Source organism: Cibotium barometz, chromosome 22, assembly GCF_041138505.1.
Source record: "Cibotium barometz isolate CiBa-2024 chromosome 22, ASM4113850v1, whole genome shotgun sequence".
In the NCBI taxonomy this organism is placed as follows: Eukaryota; Viridiplantae; Streptophyta; class Polypodiopsida; order Cyatheales; family Cibotiaceae; genus Cibotium; species Cibotium barometz.
In genome coordinates, this window is record NC_141067.1 from 32791720 (window position 1) to 32807148 (window position 15429).

The window sequence follows — 15429 nt, forward strand, 5'->3', positions numbered from 1 at the left end:
CTCCGTCAGCTGTTGCAACTATTTCACTTAGGTCACCACGAGCTCATTCCACAAGATAGTGAAAATGCTTCCCCAACATTATTGACATAAAACAATCTTTAAAAAATAGGTTTCACCTACAATTACAGTTTCAACAAAATTCCCATCTTTCCTCATCATTACACATTCTTTCCTCATCATTACACATTCTTTCACATCATTCCTCATCATTTCTCATCGTCCCATATCATTTCTCATCATTCCATATCATTTCTCATTTTCTCACATTAATTTACATCCAATCACATCACTCCCACATCAACTCACATTCCAATCACATCATCTCACATCAATTCACATCCAATCACATCATTCCCTCTTCAACTCACATCCAATCACATCATCTCACATCAATTCACATCCAATCACATCATCTCACACCAATTCACATCCAATCACATCATCCCATATCAATCCACATCTAATCACATCTTTCCACATCAATCCATATCTAATCACATCATTCCCACATCAATCCACATCTATTCACATCTTCCCACATTAATCCACATCTAATCACATCATTCCCACATCAATCCACATCTAATCACATCAATCCACATCTATTCACATCTTCCCACATCAATCCACATCACATCATTCCCATATCAATCCACATCTATTCACATCTATCTCCATGTTCTTTGCCATGGAGGAGGTTGTGTGGCCTGAATCATCCTTGAGCATAGGGATAAAGTCATTTCTTCTTTTTAAGGATGCCAACGGTTTCTTTATTTGGCTTGTCCCCTTTGCCCGCCCACCACCACTACCTCAAAAAAGTTGGACTTGTTTAGCCTCGATTTCTTCTTCTCTCCTTAGTTTAGTTTTGATTGCATGTATTGGTGTGCTGATGGGAGATGTCCTCTTTATTGATCTTCTCTTCTAATGTCGAAAGGAGTTGGATTTTCCCCTTCTGCCTATTGCTTTTATGGTGATTTTCCCTCTTTGCCACATGGTTGAGCAATTCTTGGGTCAGCCTGATTGCTAAAGCCCAGGCTCTGGCCGGGGAGGATTCTTGAGAAAAGGATGAGTGGAAGATTGACTTAAGCTCTTGTTTGACACAGTCGAGTTAAAAGAGGTTGGGGTCTGCATGAAACCATCCAACCTTCATGTTGTTGCCTATTTTCTAGATGTGGACCATGATGGGCTTGTGGTCTAAGACCTAAGTAGTGTGAAGGACTGACACTCTGGAGTTGCTCATCTCCCTTGCTAGTGTGCCATATACATAGCATCTGTCTAGTTTGGCTTTGTGAAGTTGGGGACCTGTCCTTCTGTTAGACCATGTGAACTCTTGGGGGGTGCCAGGCTGACTAGATCATGGTAGGTCTTTATCTTCATCCATTCTTCAAGCTCCTGGCTTTTGATGACTTGTCCAAGGCCTTGAAAACGGTTTAGCAGGGATTTGACCATGTTGAAGTCACCAACCACAATCATTGGGAGGTCCAATGTTATAAGGGAATCCCAAAGGGCCGGTATGGTGTTAGCAAGCCCTGAAGCGTACAATGACACTACGTACCAAGGGTGGTCAGTTTCTATTTTCACAGCAATCCAGCGGTTACCTGGGTCTCTAATGCAGCCCTTGATTGCCTTTTCCCATTTCTTTAGCATTCCTAGTGTCACCCCGCCACCCACTACGGTGGGAACCACAAGTGGTCTTTAGAAATTCTACTAGGGTTGGAGCTTTGATGGTCCCCCGTGTCTTTGACCTCCTAGAGACAGATATAGTATGGGAGGATTTTTTCTTTGAACAACCAATTCTTGAGCTTGTTTTCTTTTTGGGGGTCGGTGAGGCCCTTCGTGTTGAGAGAGAGAATTTGTCTAAACATTATTTACTTTCGGTTTTAGGGATAGGCTTAATTCTACCCACTAGCATTTCCCCACGAAAAAAATCGTGAAAACAATGGAGTTTGAGGGAGGTCTCCCACCCAAGCTCATAGACGGGGAGTCTCACCTACCCATCCGTATTTTCTTTAAAAGGCCCGCATTCCCCCATGCTTGTGTCCCATACATATATAAGGTTGAATCCTTAAAAGATGGCAAGTTAAAAGTGCACAAAGCCCACCCATGTGAAATTGATACTCATTTTTACTCAGAGTCTGTGATATGCTGATGACATGTAATGTATGTGCTTGTGTTACACCAAGCAACATAAAAGTTTCCTTGATATCGAATTGATGTGAACATCAAAAGTATTGATATAAATCTATACACAAATCTATAGAAAAAGCAATGCTATATACACCGTGTTGTGCCCTTTTTATGCAATTGTGCAACTTCCTTTGTCCATTGAAGGGCCATTAATTAATTTAGTTAAGTGATAAGTTTAATCAAAGGGAGTAGTTGACGTGGGAGGAGTAATCCCTTGTGCCGGCCCCTTCCCAACCCATCCATTCCTCCCAATCCTCCCACGTGCCATCATTCACCCCCATCATGGGCTCCGGCACAGAGGGCTCTGCATGCGCGTTCCCTTGCAAGCAATCCATGATGCTCTGCAAAACACGAAATCTTTAGCATGCTTTATAACCTAAGGTCTAATTAATCTATCTACTATAACCTAAGGTCAAATTAAGCTAAGGTCTAATAAATCTGTCTTCTATAAGGTAAGGTCAAATTAATCTAAATGAAAATTTACCTCATATGCGTCGTTGATTAGCATAAAGTTGGCGGTGCAAGACTCGCCTTTGCAAACATCCGGGTGAAACTGCACGAAGCAACAACAATTGAGAGAGAGAGAGAGAGAGAGAGGGGATAAATAATGGAGGTATATAATCATGCTCTTAATGACATTACCTTCAACGCCAGCTTGCGATAAGCCTTCTTAATCTCCTGCTCTGATGCTCCTCGATTAAGCCCTAATCTTTGGAAGGCTGTGTGTGGGCCGAGATGAGCCCTTGCTAATCCGGCCTGTTTAGCCTGCCTAATTGAAGATTGACTTGTGAAACCAAACTTAACGAAAGCCCTTGATTGCAGGCTGGTGGTAGCATTGGCAGATGCCATGTAAGGAGAATTAATTAGATTGATCGATCGAAAACCGTTAACCCTTTGGATTGAACGACAGAAAAGTGGATTAATCGATGATGATGGGTGGTTCAAGGAGGAGAATTCTATGAGACAACAACGAGACTGTATGCGAATATATATATATCTCTATATATATAGTGAAAGGTACAGGGTCTCCGACTGAGATACTTGATTTAATTAGAGTGGATAATTTAATTAGAGTGCATAATTTAATGGTACAACACATATACAAGGTTACTCGTTCTAAACTAACTTAGAATAACTTAGAATATTCTTAGTGAGGGGTAGTTGGGCACCACAAGGAACAATAACCCAACACTAGAGCTCTAGACACCTTCCATCCATGGAATGAGAGTTCTAATCTTCCTTCCACAATCCATCCAATAATGGATGCGTTGGGTTGAGCTCTTCTGCATAAGACAGACTCACCCCTCCCCTCCACTCCAATAAAGAGTGGAATAAAGAGTGTGTTGGGTAAAACCATCGCAATCAATATATATTTAGAATGACTAGTCCTGTTGTTTACATCTACAATTCAATGGATGCAAAGTTAGGGACCAAGAGCTTAAAGGTGTGTCCCTCTAAGCCTAGTGTTGTTCAAAAAATAATTCAAAGGTAAGGTCCCAAAATAACCAATGTAATGGAATAAAGACTTGAGCCTAGATGAGTGGTTCACACTAGAATTTCGAGTTCTAAAAAATATCATATTTTTTGTATTTTATATGTCAGGAGTGTGCCCATGATTACCGAAATAAAAATTGTCATATTTTTTTTATATTTTCTATGTAAGAAATGTTCCTATGATTACGAAGATCCCATCTATCCATGCGGCTTCTCAATTGGATACCAAATGGATGAGTTATAGGCAAAAGAAGATGAGCATGGAAAAAACTAACATTGAGATTAGTTGAGTGGCTTGAGTTAACTCGAAAGTCACCCTACACTTGGTTGGGGCAAAAACTAACATTGAGACAAGTGTTTAGAGTTGGTTGAGAAAGTGGAATCATGATTAGGCCGTCATTACTCTTGTTAGTTCTTGATCAAACTCGGGAGAAGATGACTTTATTGCTAACTTTTGTGAACTATCATTGCCAAGAGTTTGGTTAGAGAGGCCCCCAAGTCAATCGGGCAAGAAAGTGGCCACAACACCATTTCATGCAAGTGAAGGCCCTTGAACTCTAAGGCAAAGCTTTGCAGAGCCTACGAGGAGCCCACGCAGAGTTCACAATTTGCCCAAAGGTCCACACGTACTCTATTGAAGTGTGGAAGGAGGAGGTGTTGGATTCAAGGCGGATCAAAGTACATATTAAAGTTCATTTTAAGCATAATTAAACTAAATTGAAATGATTAAGAATCCACTAATCAAATGAGCATAATGTGGGTGAGGTTAAGTGGAAAATGAGAGCGTTATTGAAAATGCGTGGCCTAATATATAGGCAAGTACATTGAGAGAGAGAGCCAAGCTCTGCCTACATCATGTATGAGGTTTAAAGGTAGAGAGTAGCTAGGCTAAAATAGTGGAGATGATTGAAATCCTAAAAAGGTGGATGAGATTCTCCTAAATCAAGGGAAATTAGTGGGCTAGATGTTGAGTAAAAGTGCTTCACCTAAGAGGCACTTACAACTACGTAAATAAAGGAAGTAACCTTAGGAAAATAAACACATGTGTTTGGGAAAATGGTGGGTACATAAGTTAACAAATTAGGAGCCACCAGCAACAAGCAATTATGTGCAGAGATCTAGTCCAAAGCTTTGAATGAGCCGGTCAGGTTGCACAACAAAGGTTTTCTACATAACCGTAGAGAGCGCGGATCGAACTGGAGTCCGGTGGTATATAAACAGGTGTTTCTTGCCAATTTTTTTTTAAAAAAAAAGGGTTTTCTACATAAGCCACAAGTGTGGCTAAGCGTTGCCTTGAAGGGAGGCAACCAAGGCAAAAATGGGTTAAGCTCAACTGAAGAGGAGCGAATGGACTCTAGATGATGAGCCAAAAACAAGCAATGACTAGTAGACTTGGGCGCTGCATGATATGAAAGGTCGCAACCACCATACAATGACAGAGGACACCATCAGCTCTGATACCATCTCAGATTCAAGGCGGAATCGAAGCACACATTAAACTTTATTTTTTAGGATAATTAAACTAAGCTCAAAGGATTAAGAATACACTAATCAAATGAGGAAAATGTAGGTGCGGTTAAGTGGAAAATGATAGCATTACTTATTGATGAAAAATGAGAGGCCTAATATATAGGGAGAGAGAGAACCAAGCTCTGCTTAGATCACCTATGAGGTGTACAGGTAGAGAGTAGCTAGGCTAAAATAGTGGAGATGATTGAGGGCCTAAACAGGTGGATGAGATTCTCCTAAATCAAGGGAAATTGGTGGGCTAGATGTTAAGTAAAAGTGTTTCACCTAGGAGAGACTTATAAGTACATAAATGAAGGAAATAAACTTCGACAAATAAACACATGTTTGGACATTATTTCCAATAGGAGGGATCTTCATCTTTCACTCTCTCAAAGTGTTGAGAGCATTTCTTACTCTTAAACAATGTAATTTTTACATATGTGGGATTTTCCATGGTATTTAGGGTTCTTAAAGTTGCTAGGTGTCAAGCCATGTACAGTCTTGAGTGTCAAGCTTTGGGGATAGTTTATTTTTTAACTAGTCTATCCATAAAGCTTTGGGGATAACTTTTGAACTAGTCTATGCATAACACTTGTGTGGGACTAGAATCGATATATCTAGAGATGGACAAAACATTTTAGGGGAGATTCTTTTTGAGTCATCTAAAAGTGCAAGAAGGGAAGATTCTAAGGGACCTAAAGCAGAAAAAATTACAAAAATTTCCAAAAGAGGTGACTAGAGTAATGTGTAGACACAATTTAAGGGTTTTTACAGCATAGCATGGGGGTGGGATAGTTTCCCAAGTTTTTGGCCAATCAAATCATGATACTTTGATGGTTGTTGTGCACTTTTAATACATTATAAATTTTCTACATTTTTTTTTAAAATTGGGATTTTGGTCCTTTCCGAATGGGGGGATTTGAAGTACTTAAAAATTGGCTCTAGATTTTCAAGATGTTTCCCCATAAGAAACTAATCATTTATAAGTATGTGGAAAGAATTTTCTTTGGGATTATATCTATACTTTGAATTATTATAGAACTATATGATAGGTTAAGTTCATGTTAAGCTAGTAGGAATAAAGACTTGAGCCTAGATAAGTCATTACTTGAGCCTAGATGAGTCGTTAAACTAGAATTTTGAGTAAATAAAAGTGTTATATTTTTTGTATTTTATATGTTAGAACTGTGCCCATGATTACCAAAATAAAAATTGTCATATTTTTTATATTTTATATGTAAGAAGTGTGCCCAAGATCCCATCTATCCATGCTTCTAAATTGCATACATGCATGAGTTATAGGAAAAAGAAGATGAGCATGGGAACCCCCTCTTAGAAGGAGATAATATTAAAATAATTAAATTGATTATGTGAGTGGCTTTAGTTAACTCTAAAGTCACCCTACACTTGGTTGGGGATGAAAATAAAATTGGGACAAGTGTTTAGAGTTGGTTGAGAAAGTGGAACCATGATTAGGCTATAATTAATCTTGTTAGTGCTTAACAAACTTAGGAGAAGCTAATTTTTGTGAATTATCACTACAAAAGTTTGGTTAGAGAGAGACCCAAGTCAACACGACCCAATTACAAGGTAAACAAGCGCCGTAACACATTTCAAGCAAGTGGAGGCCCTTGAACTTCAAGACAAAGCTTAGCATAGCCCACACAGAATGTGCCCTTTCTTGGGAGTGAACATGTTGGCAACCTTATAGATTGAAGATATTGAATTATGTATCATACACATGTTTTTTCTTGTATATTTTCACATTTTTGAATCCCGAGAAGCGTACTTGATATTCTGCCTCGTTATTCTGTAGTTCTCATCTATTTAGAAGACATAAGTCCTTGCACTTGAGGAAGCCCTCAATGAGCTTGTATCTTGCCCCAAGTAGAAGTATCAAAGACATTCAAACTTGAAACCATAGGGAGAACTTTGGAAAATAAAAATACAAATCAAAGAATAAAAAACCCAAAGTCTTACCAATTTCTACTTTCTTATAGATGGCTGATAAAAACTTTAAATGTAAGAAACATTATCTCTTATGAAGTGATCCTTGTTGAGGATCTTGATAGCATGCTCTTGTTAAAGCAAAGTAAAATTGACACTAGTAGGCTTGAAGAAGTTCACCTACTTCTTCACGTTTGCACCAGCCTTGCACCCATATTGCATCCAAATTGTCACTCTTATGCATCAAATCCATCGAAACATATAATATTTAGATTATGATTGAATGCATATTAATATGAATTGTTCTATTCCTAACCCTTGCTCTTTAAATATTATACTAGTATACCTTGGTTCCAAATAGGATTATGATATGTGTTATCCCTGCTTGATGTTATCAATGTCTATTACTATTGAAGGTATTGCATAAGTACATATTTACATATACTTTGAGAAAGAATTAATTCATGAAGCAACATAGAGAAATCCAAGAGAAACTACCATCAAATTATGGTTACCTTTCTTGTTGCAAGAAGGAGTAGCGAAGGAGTAGCGAAGGAGAGTAGTCTATACTTAAATAGCTTATGCATCTAATCAAGACACCCTGCTGGTAGCAATGTTGAAGAAAGTTGTTTATCCCCACACATAAAGTTTATTGGGGAGATCTTAATTGCATATTCAGACTCTATCATGTCAAAGATTCAAACCATGCTTACTAAGGTATCATAAAGCTTGTGTTTCAATAATTTTCAAGGTTAATTAAGTAAGAATTGTTTAGTGATTATTCTTAGCTTCCAATTGATGTAATTCTTCTGTAGGTGGGTCTATGCCTTGCCCTCATGGAAATTTACTCGGTAGTGTAGGTCTTCTAGGCTATACCATAAATTTGGAAATAGGTTGTCTCACATCTATGCTCAGCCTAGGTCTCTAGCCAGAACTACAAACGAGGGCCAGAGGTTGCCATGGATCCATATATATATCAAATAGCCATATCAAGGATGGCACATAAGTCTCTTTGGCATAACCACAATGAGGGCAATAGGTCACCATAGAGCCATAGCCATATTATGCATGTAGGCAAGGAGTCTCCATATGGAGAAAGCATAGACGATTTAACTCTAGGCAATTCATCTAGGCAATTCTTCTTTTTGTGCACAATGATCTAATCACAAGTTCGAGGATTCGACTCTTGGTTACATGATACAACTCGATCCAACTCTAGGCACTTCATCTCACACAATTCTTCTTTTTGTGTCCATTGAATCGCAAGCTAGACGATTCAATCCAAGGATACAACTCGATCCAACTCTAGGCACTTCATCTCACACAATTCTTCTTTTTGTGTCCATTGAATCGCAAGCTAGACGATTCAATCCAAGGATATGATTCGATCCAAGGATAGATGATTTGACTCTTGGCTTCTTGGCTAGACGATCCCATTTTAGGTGATTTGTCAGGCAAATGGTCTTAGTAGAGGTGATTCTTCTTTTTGTGCCTCTCATGATCCGATCACAAGTTAGATGGCTTGATCTAAGGATATATGATTTTAGGATGGACGATCCAAATCTTAGCTAGATATCTGATTTTGGGAAATTTGTCTCAAGTGATTGGTCATATCAAGGGTTGTCTCAATGTAGAACACCATAAGATGTAAGGCCACCATAGAGCCATAGCCATATTAAGGGTTACAACTAAGGTAAGTCTCTTTGGCATAACCACGACAAGGGTAATATGCACCATAGAGCCATGGCTATATCACATGTACTTTGCGCTCCATATTCTCACAGTCTTAGGACATATACCAAAGAATCTGTAGGATCATTAGCTATTTTATACCCCACAAAGAGGATCTTAGCTGGTAGGTAGGTATTAGCACATGTATTGTGGTAGGTCCACATGCTTTTATCATCCCTCCATACAAGAGAGAGTCAGAGTCTTTATAACCAAACTACTACATTGTACATAAACTAATATGAGTAAAATAAATTTTTGTTTATTTTTTACTTTTTCTTAATCTCATATGTATGTACCTTTAAAATGAAAAATTGAAATGAAAAATGGCTCAAGGCTACTGCATTGTACATAAACTAATATGAAAAAATAAATGTTTTGTTTATTTGTTGCTTTTTCTTAATGTCATATGGATGTACTTTAAAAATGAAAAATTGAAATGAAAAATGGCTCAAGACTAGGCTCTTACCTTAGAGCATGAGTCGTGTTGTGTTTGAGTGAATGATAAAATAAGGACTGGCAAGTATTATCTAGTGTGCAAGGAATGCTACTTCCCTCAACCCTATCAATATCTCTTTATGTGGTGCTATAATATCTGTGGAGCAAGGATGATGAAAAATTTATGGTGCAAATTGAACTAGATTATCTTGCTTATTATGCCTCTAATTCTAGCTTAACCATGGTAATGGACACGCTGGATCTTATCAAGTAATATAGAATATGTGAAAAGAAGTCATTTCCCATTGGAGGCAGGCGAGCAACAAAAACCGAGTGAGGCCAAAAAATCAAGCAAGAGCACCTACACCACTTCATTTATTCCCCTACACTAAGATTTCATGTTAATAAAGTAAATTGTGAAAACAGACATGGCAAGAGATGTAATTGAAGTTATGGAAGACATGGAGTGAAGAAGATAGTACATCAATATTGGATGGGTGGCTAGCCATATAAGGTAAGTGGGCCAAACACACCGCTTATGAGGTTAAATGAAACCACCTTCTTATAATAGGTTGAAGGTTTTCATAGACATTATGAATGCTATCAATAGTAAAAAAGTAATCAAAGTAGAACCATGTGACATTGTGCGGCAACTTCTTTGACTAGAAAAGGAGATGGTGAAGCCATAGTAAGCATAATGCTATTAGCAAAATCTTCTTTATGAGTTGAAGACACTACACAAAAAAAAATTAAAGCCTTACAAGCTAAAAGCTTCTAAAAGCATTACAAGGTTACAAAAATCTTGTAAATGATTTACAAAAAAGAGTGTAGGTGCATGGCCTTACTTAGCCAAGGTGGAAAGGCTTCACATTAAGCAAGAGAAAAAGGTACATAGGTTTTTTTTTTCATGACCAAAAGCTAAATTAAGTTTAATGGAGGCAAATGCAAACATAGCCAATGACAAAAACAAAGAAATGAAGGTAGTAAAACCAATACACTTCCAACCTGATCTCCATAACTAGGAATCAAGAAGTAGAAAGAAGCTGTGATATCTGGTTGCCACCAAGGAGTTAAAGGACCTCTCAGGCATACTACGTGGTGGTGACGAATATCATAAATGCTTTTGTTGAAACAAGTTAGCTAAAACACTAATCCTTTGACCATAAAAAAAGAGTTAAAAAAAAAAGCCAAACTGAGTCAACATCTGACTCATAAAACGATATAGAACTCCTAGAGGTCAACTGTGGTAAAGTTCATTTGTCTCTCAACAATAAATTGTGAGCATTGCAAGGTTTCTTCCTCCCATAATAACAATTGTACATTGCATGCATGAGTGTTCAAGGTGTCTGTTTGCATAGATTCATCTACTGAATACAATGATTCACTTATCCAAGGTCTGCCCCAATGATGACATCATACTCAAGGGAATCTAGCGTGACATGAAATGTAAATTCCATATCGCCATCGATTGTTTGAGTAGTGTATCTAAAGCAACCTGGAACTTCAATGTTTTGTTCATTGGTTCCTTTTGCAAGAGTATTGCTTGTCGGGGTGGGTTTAGGTTGTTCCAATGACACCTAAGTGTCTATTGTCATGATGTTATGACTTGCTCGAGGGCTAATCAATCAATGCGCGTTTGAACATCCTTGCTTGTAGGGTAAATCTAACCATACCATGATAGAATCTTCCAAAGGAACCATGGGTGTTTCGGTTATTGTTTCATCTTCAGATCTTGTGTCTATTTCATATTCCTATTCACTTTCATCCTCTATTTGGGCCTCAGCTTTTTCAAGAGTATCCAATGCATACAATGGCATACTTGGCCCTCTGAGAATTCTTAATGAGGGTTGTTTAGAAACTTGCAAATCTTGACATTCTTGTTTTATGTAGTTCGTTATGTCCTTGTATAACTTAGGTTGAGCCATTAACGGTGCAAGTGTTGATGTGATGCTGCTGGCTTTATCATGAGAGAAGAAGAGTATTCCTCCGAATGAGGTTTTGAGAGATTGTTTTAATCTTGTAAAGGAATTATCGAATTCCTCATGTGCTTTCTCAATAGTTCATACAGTCTGTTTCAAATGACTCTTCTGTAGAGAGTATGTCTTCCTCTTGAAAGGGAAAGCGGTACTCCTCTAGGATTTGTATCTTAGTTGCTATTTTAGGTTTGGCATTATGAGGTTCAATGACAACCGGTGACCTTGTAAGACATTCAACCAATCTAAGCATGCTCTCCTGAGCTTGCTTTTTGCGTTCCGCATATGTCATGTGATCATTATTATCCATTTGGGGTGGTTGGGTGGGTTCTAGTTTCTTGATTGGTCTATGTAGGGCACTGAGCGAAGAGTCAGAACTTGTTTCATCCTCACTTAGTGATGTACTAGAACTTGTTTCATTCTCTTACTTTCTTTGGTTTGTCAGTTTTTTACTATGTTTTACCCATGCGACGAGATTGAATTTTCTTTTGGGTTTTTGTATCCTATGTCGTACATATGGGTGTTGAGGATTGTGTGGTGGTCTTTGATGTGGATGCTTCTGCATCCTGTATAGCTTTTGGCTCTTTTGTGTTTATGTCCCCTTTTGGGTCTTTATCCTCTCCGCAGGCTCTTTTGTGTTTATGTCCCCTTTTGGGTCTTTATCCTCTCCGTAGGCTCCTTTTCCCTATCTTTTAACTCGACCTTGGTTTCGATAGTTTTTTGTACTCCTATTTTTCTTGGGTTTAGAAGGTTTTGTTTTCTCTTTTAGGTTCTGTTTTAAAACATGTTCTTCTACCCATGTTGAGGTATTGTCTTTTTCTTTTCTTTTGACTGTTTCTCGTGCCTTGGCTTTGTAAGCGTGTAAGCACATTCACGGGTACCATGGACAATTGCCCGTTTTGTACATTTAAGATGTTAAGAGTTGTATTTTGTGAGACAAGTTGCATTGAAGTAACTTGTCTTGGGCAATCTTGGATCATGTGATCAATGCCACATCGTTCACACATTGGTCGCAAGTTGTCAGTGACTATGGGCATGGAAGTATTCGCATTTTGCTCCTCACTTTTAGAGGCATTAAGGATGTCTGGTTTTGAAGGTTTTCATCCTCTCTTAGAGATGTTGGCTGTAGTAAGGTTTTAAGCACGACTGCATAAAATTTTGGGAATGTCAATTCCGAGATCGATCTTTCTTTTTCCATTGCTTCACTTGGTTTAGATGAGGAACATCTTGTAGCATGCTCATCTTCCAGCATGTTGTCATCTAAACGTATTGCTTCTTTACAACATTGATCGAATGTTTCCGGATTGGATACAATGATCAAGTTGTGTAAGCTGTTATTCTTCAAGCCCATCATGAAACATCTCCTCAATTGAACATTGTTTAATTTTTCCCATGACTCACAACGTGAGTCCAAGAGTTTTATCTGAAGGATAAAGTCTCTAATGGATTCATTTGGTTGACGCTCAATTGAATAGAGTTCTGTTACTGCACTCCATTGATCACCTTGTCTGGAAAAGCCATGTATAAAGGCTGATTTCAAGGTTTTGAAGTTGGTCTTAATCGCCGGCATCAATGCGATGAACCATCGACTAGCTTTTCCCTCTAAGCATAAGTTTAACGCATGTATCTTAGTGGGGTAGTTGGGATTTCCAAAGGCTTCACATCTCTGTTCAAACATTTGAATGAATTGAACAGGGTCGGTTGTTCCGTCATATTTGCCCATAATTTTGAAAATTTATACGGTCGTATTTCTGTATGAATCATTGAGGCTGTATGTGAGTGCTCTTGTTGGAGGAGACTCAGTGAGTCCTTGGGCCACCCCCCCTTCCTAGACTAGTCAGTATGTCCAAGGTGTGGGCATCTAGGAAAGGGTTGGTACTTATAGGATTTGCGGGAATGTTAGGCAAGGGACCAAAGCCCAAATGGAAGCTCAGCCCTCCTCTCGCCACTCAATCTTACACACTCTCTCTCACACACACATGCAAGCAAACACACATAAGAGCTCAAACAAGCATAGTGCAAGCAAGTAACAGTATAGGAGAGTAAAGAATAAGAGTACTCTATTAGCTTATGCATTGAAAAATGAGTGGTGAGAGTTACATTTTTGCCTCTTATATGTGGCTACCTACTACGGCTTACGCTCTTGGCGGGCAAAGTTAAAAATTAGGTCCTAGGACTCATTCAACCACTCTAGCTTGTGCAAGCACCTATTCCATAAATAGTACTATGTACCTAAGATCTCGTGGCGCATCTTTAATTAGACAAGTGGCAAGTACATACATAAAATATACAATGCATGGCTTTCAAGTGAATTCTCGCTATTCTAGCATCTGTGGCCCAAAGGAGGTGAAAATGATGTATGGAGGCTGGAATTGACACCATAGAGGTCTCTGGCAAGGGTTGACATACCCCCCCTTCTTGATGTAGATTCCCTCCTCAGAATATGTCAATGAAGATACGTTAAGGTTGTATGATGGATGTATGTTGGCATTGGAAATGTCAAAGGTCTTATAAGGTCTCCAAGGCAACATGGTATAACTAGTAAGGTGTTCCTATGGAAAATAATTATAATTTAAGTACAATGCAAACACTTAATCAAGAAGTGAGGAAATTTAAGTATAATGAAAACACTTAATCAAGCAGTGAGGAATTTTTTTTTCATAAGACTGGTCAAATTTTTCTAGTTAAGACAAGGATATTAAGTTTGGTCCAAATTTGATCTGAACCAAGATGGAGAAAAGAACATGCCTTAGGTTATGACACTAGTCTCTACACGCACCCACTTTTGTGAAACCATCTCTAGTTGTTATCTAGCCTCATAAATGAAATTGCTAAGCGATTTATTACAAGCGTGTGCCTTAAGCAATGGCCTAACTTGAATAAAAAAGGATGTATTCATGTGTACAAAAGTTACAAAAAGGGCTTTTTGTACAAGAAGCCTAACTTGTATTGATAAGCATTTCTGTAAGAAGGAAAAAGGAGTATGTGTATAGGACCATAGCTTAAAGTCATCTCTGGGAGTTTGTTGTCCCCACCACGAAGTCTAAGGGTAGGACCTAGACTTTGTCAATGTAAAAGATAATTCTAAGTGTCTCAATATAGGTTCTGAATATACATATGCACTTGATGATCCAAAAATCCAAAACCCTCAAGAATACAAAGTATAAATGTTTACATGTAAGATATGGGTGGTTTTTGGACACCCTATTTTCAAAATTTAGACATGAGCATGCCGACCTTTCATAAACCTAAATCTCGTGCTAGCCACCACCTTTTGCACCATAGCCTATAGTTTTAATGTGAAAACTTTCATGCATACCTTTCTTTATTACCTTCTTCATTGTGACACTTGCATCCATCTCCATTGCACACTTGATTCATTGTTGTGCTACCTTGGACACCTTTGACCTATAATGGGTATGTGGAACATTTTGCATTTGATTGATTTTCCTTGGTACCCACTTACTTTGCTACACTTGAAGTATCCATAGTGGGGGGTGGGATAGTCTCCAACTTGAACCCAACCAAATTCAAAGTATTCACCTCTTCCTATGTGAGATTAGTGCCTTTCAAAAACAAGCCAACTTTGTGAGGTTGGTGCATTAGAAAAATGTTTTTGTCAACTTTCCAATTGTGTGTACAATGCATGTTACAAAACCACACCACTTGTGATTTTGTGCACATGCTATCATGATACTTCCTTGTTGGAAAGAAACTAGGGGATGCATTCCTTCCTTAAATTAACAAGTGGCTCATTGGACTTCTAAAACCATCTAATTATGACATTAATTTTTTCACATGGGAGCATCTTTCCTTGTTATATCTTTATTTATGATGGACTCTTTACATGGTTATATCTTTATTTATGATGGACTCTTTACACGGTTATATCTTTATTTATGACGAACTTTTCACACGGTTGTATCTTTATTTATGATGGACTTTTCACTCGGTTGTATCCCCCTTGTGTAAAAATAAGATTATCCTTTTTTTAATTACCATGTTTTCTTTTTTCTTTTTTCCTCCTACATTTTTTACATCTTCTTCTCCATTATTATATCTTCCAATGACCCTATGGTACTACGGAGATATCAAGCTGTTGTGGAGATATCACGGAGCTACAAGCCATGGTTTTCATGTAATCAGTAGTAGG

At 38.2% G+C, this 15429-nt stretch overlaps 1 protein-coding gene across 1 annotated transcript; it reads right to left on the reverse strand.

The window, feature by feature from the left end:
- Positions 1–2366: 2366 nt before the first annotated feature.
- LOC147626556 (chaperone protein dnaJ 8, chloroplastic-like) lies at positions 2367–3109 on the reverse strand. Its single transcript, XM_086816956.1, has 3 exons — positions 2830–3109; positions 2672–2740; positions 2367–2528 (listed from the first exon to the last, which is right to left on the reverse strand). The coding sequence occupies exons 1-3, from the start codon at positions 3034–3036 to the stop codon at positions 2367–2369; spliced, it is 438 nt and encodes a 145-aa protein (XP_086673082.1). The 5' UTR covers positions 3037–3109.
- Positions 3110–15429: the final 12320 nt, after the last annotated feature.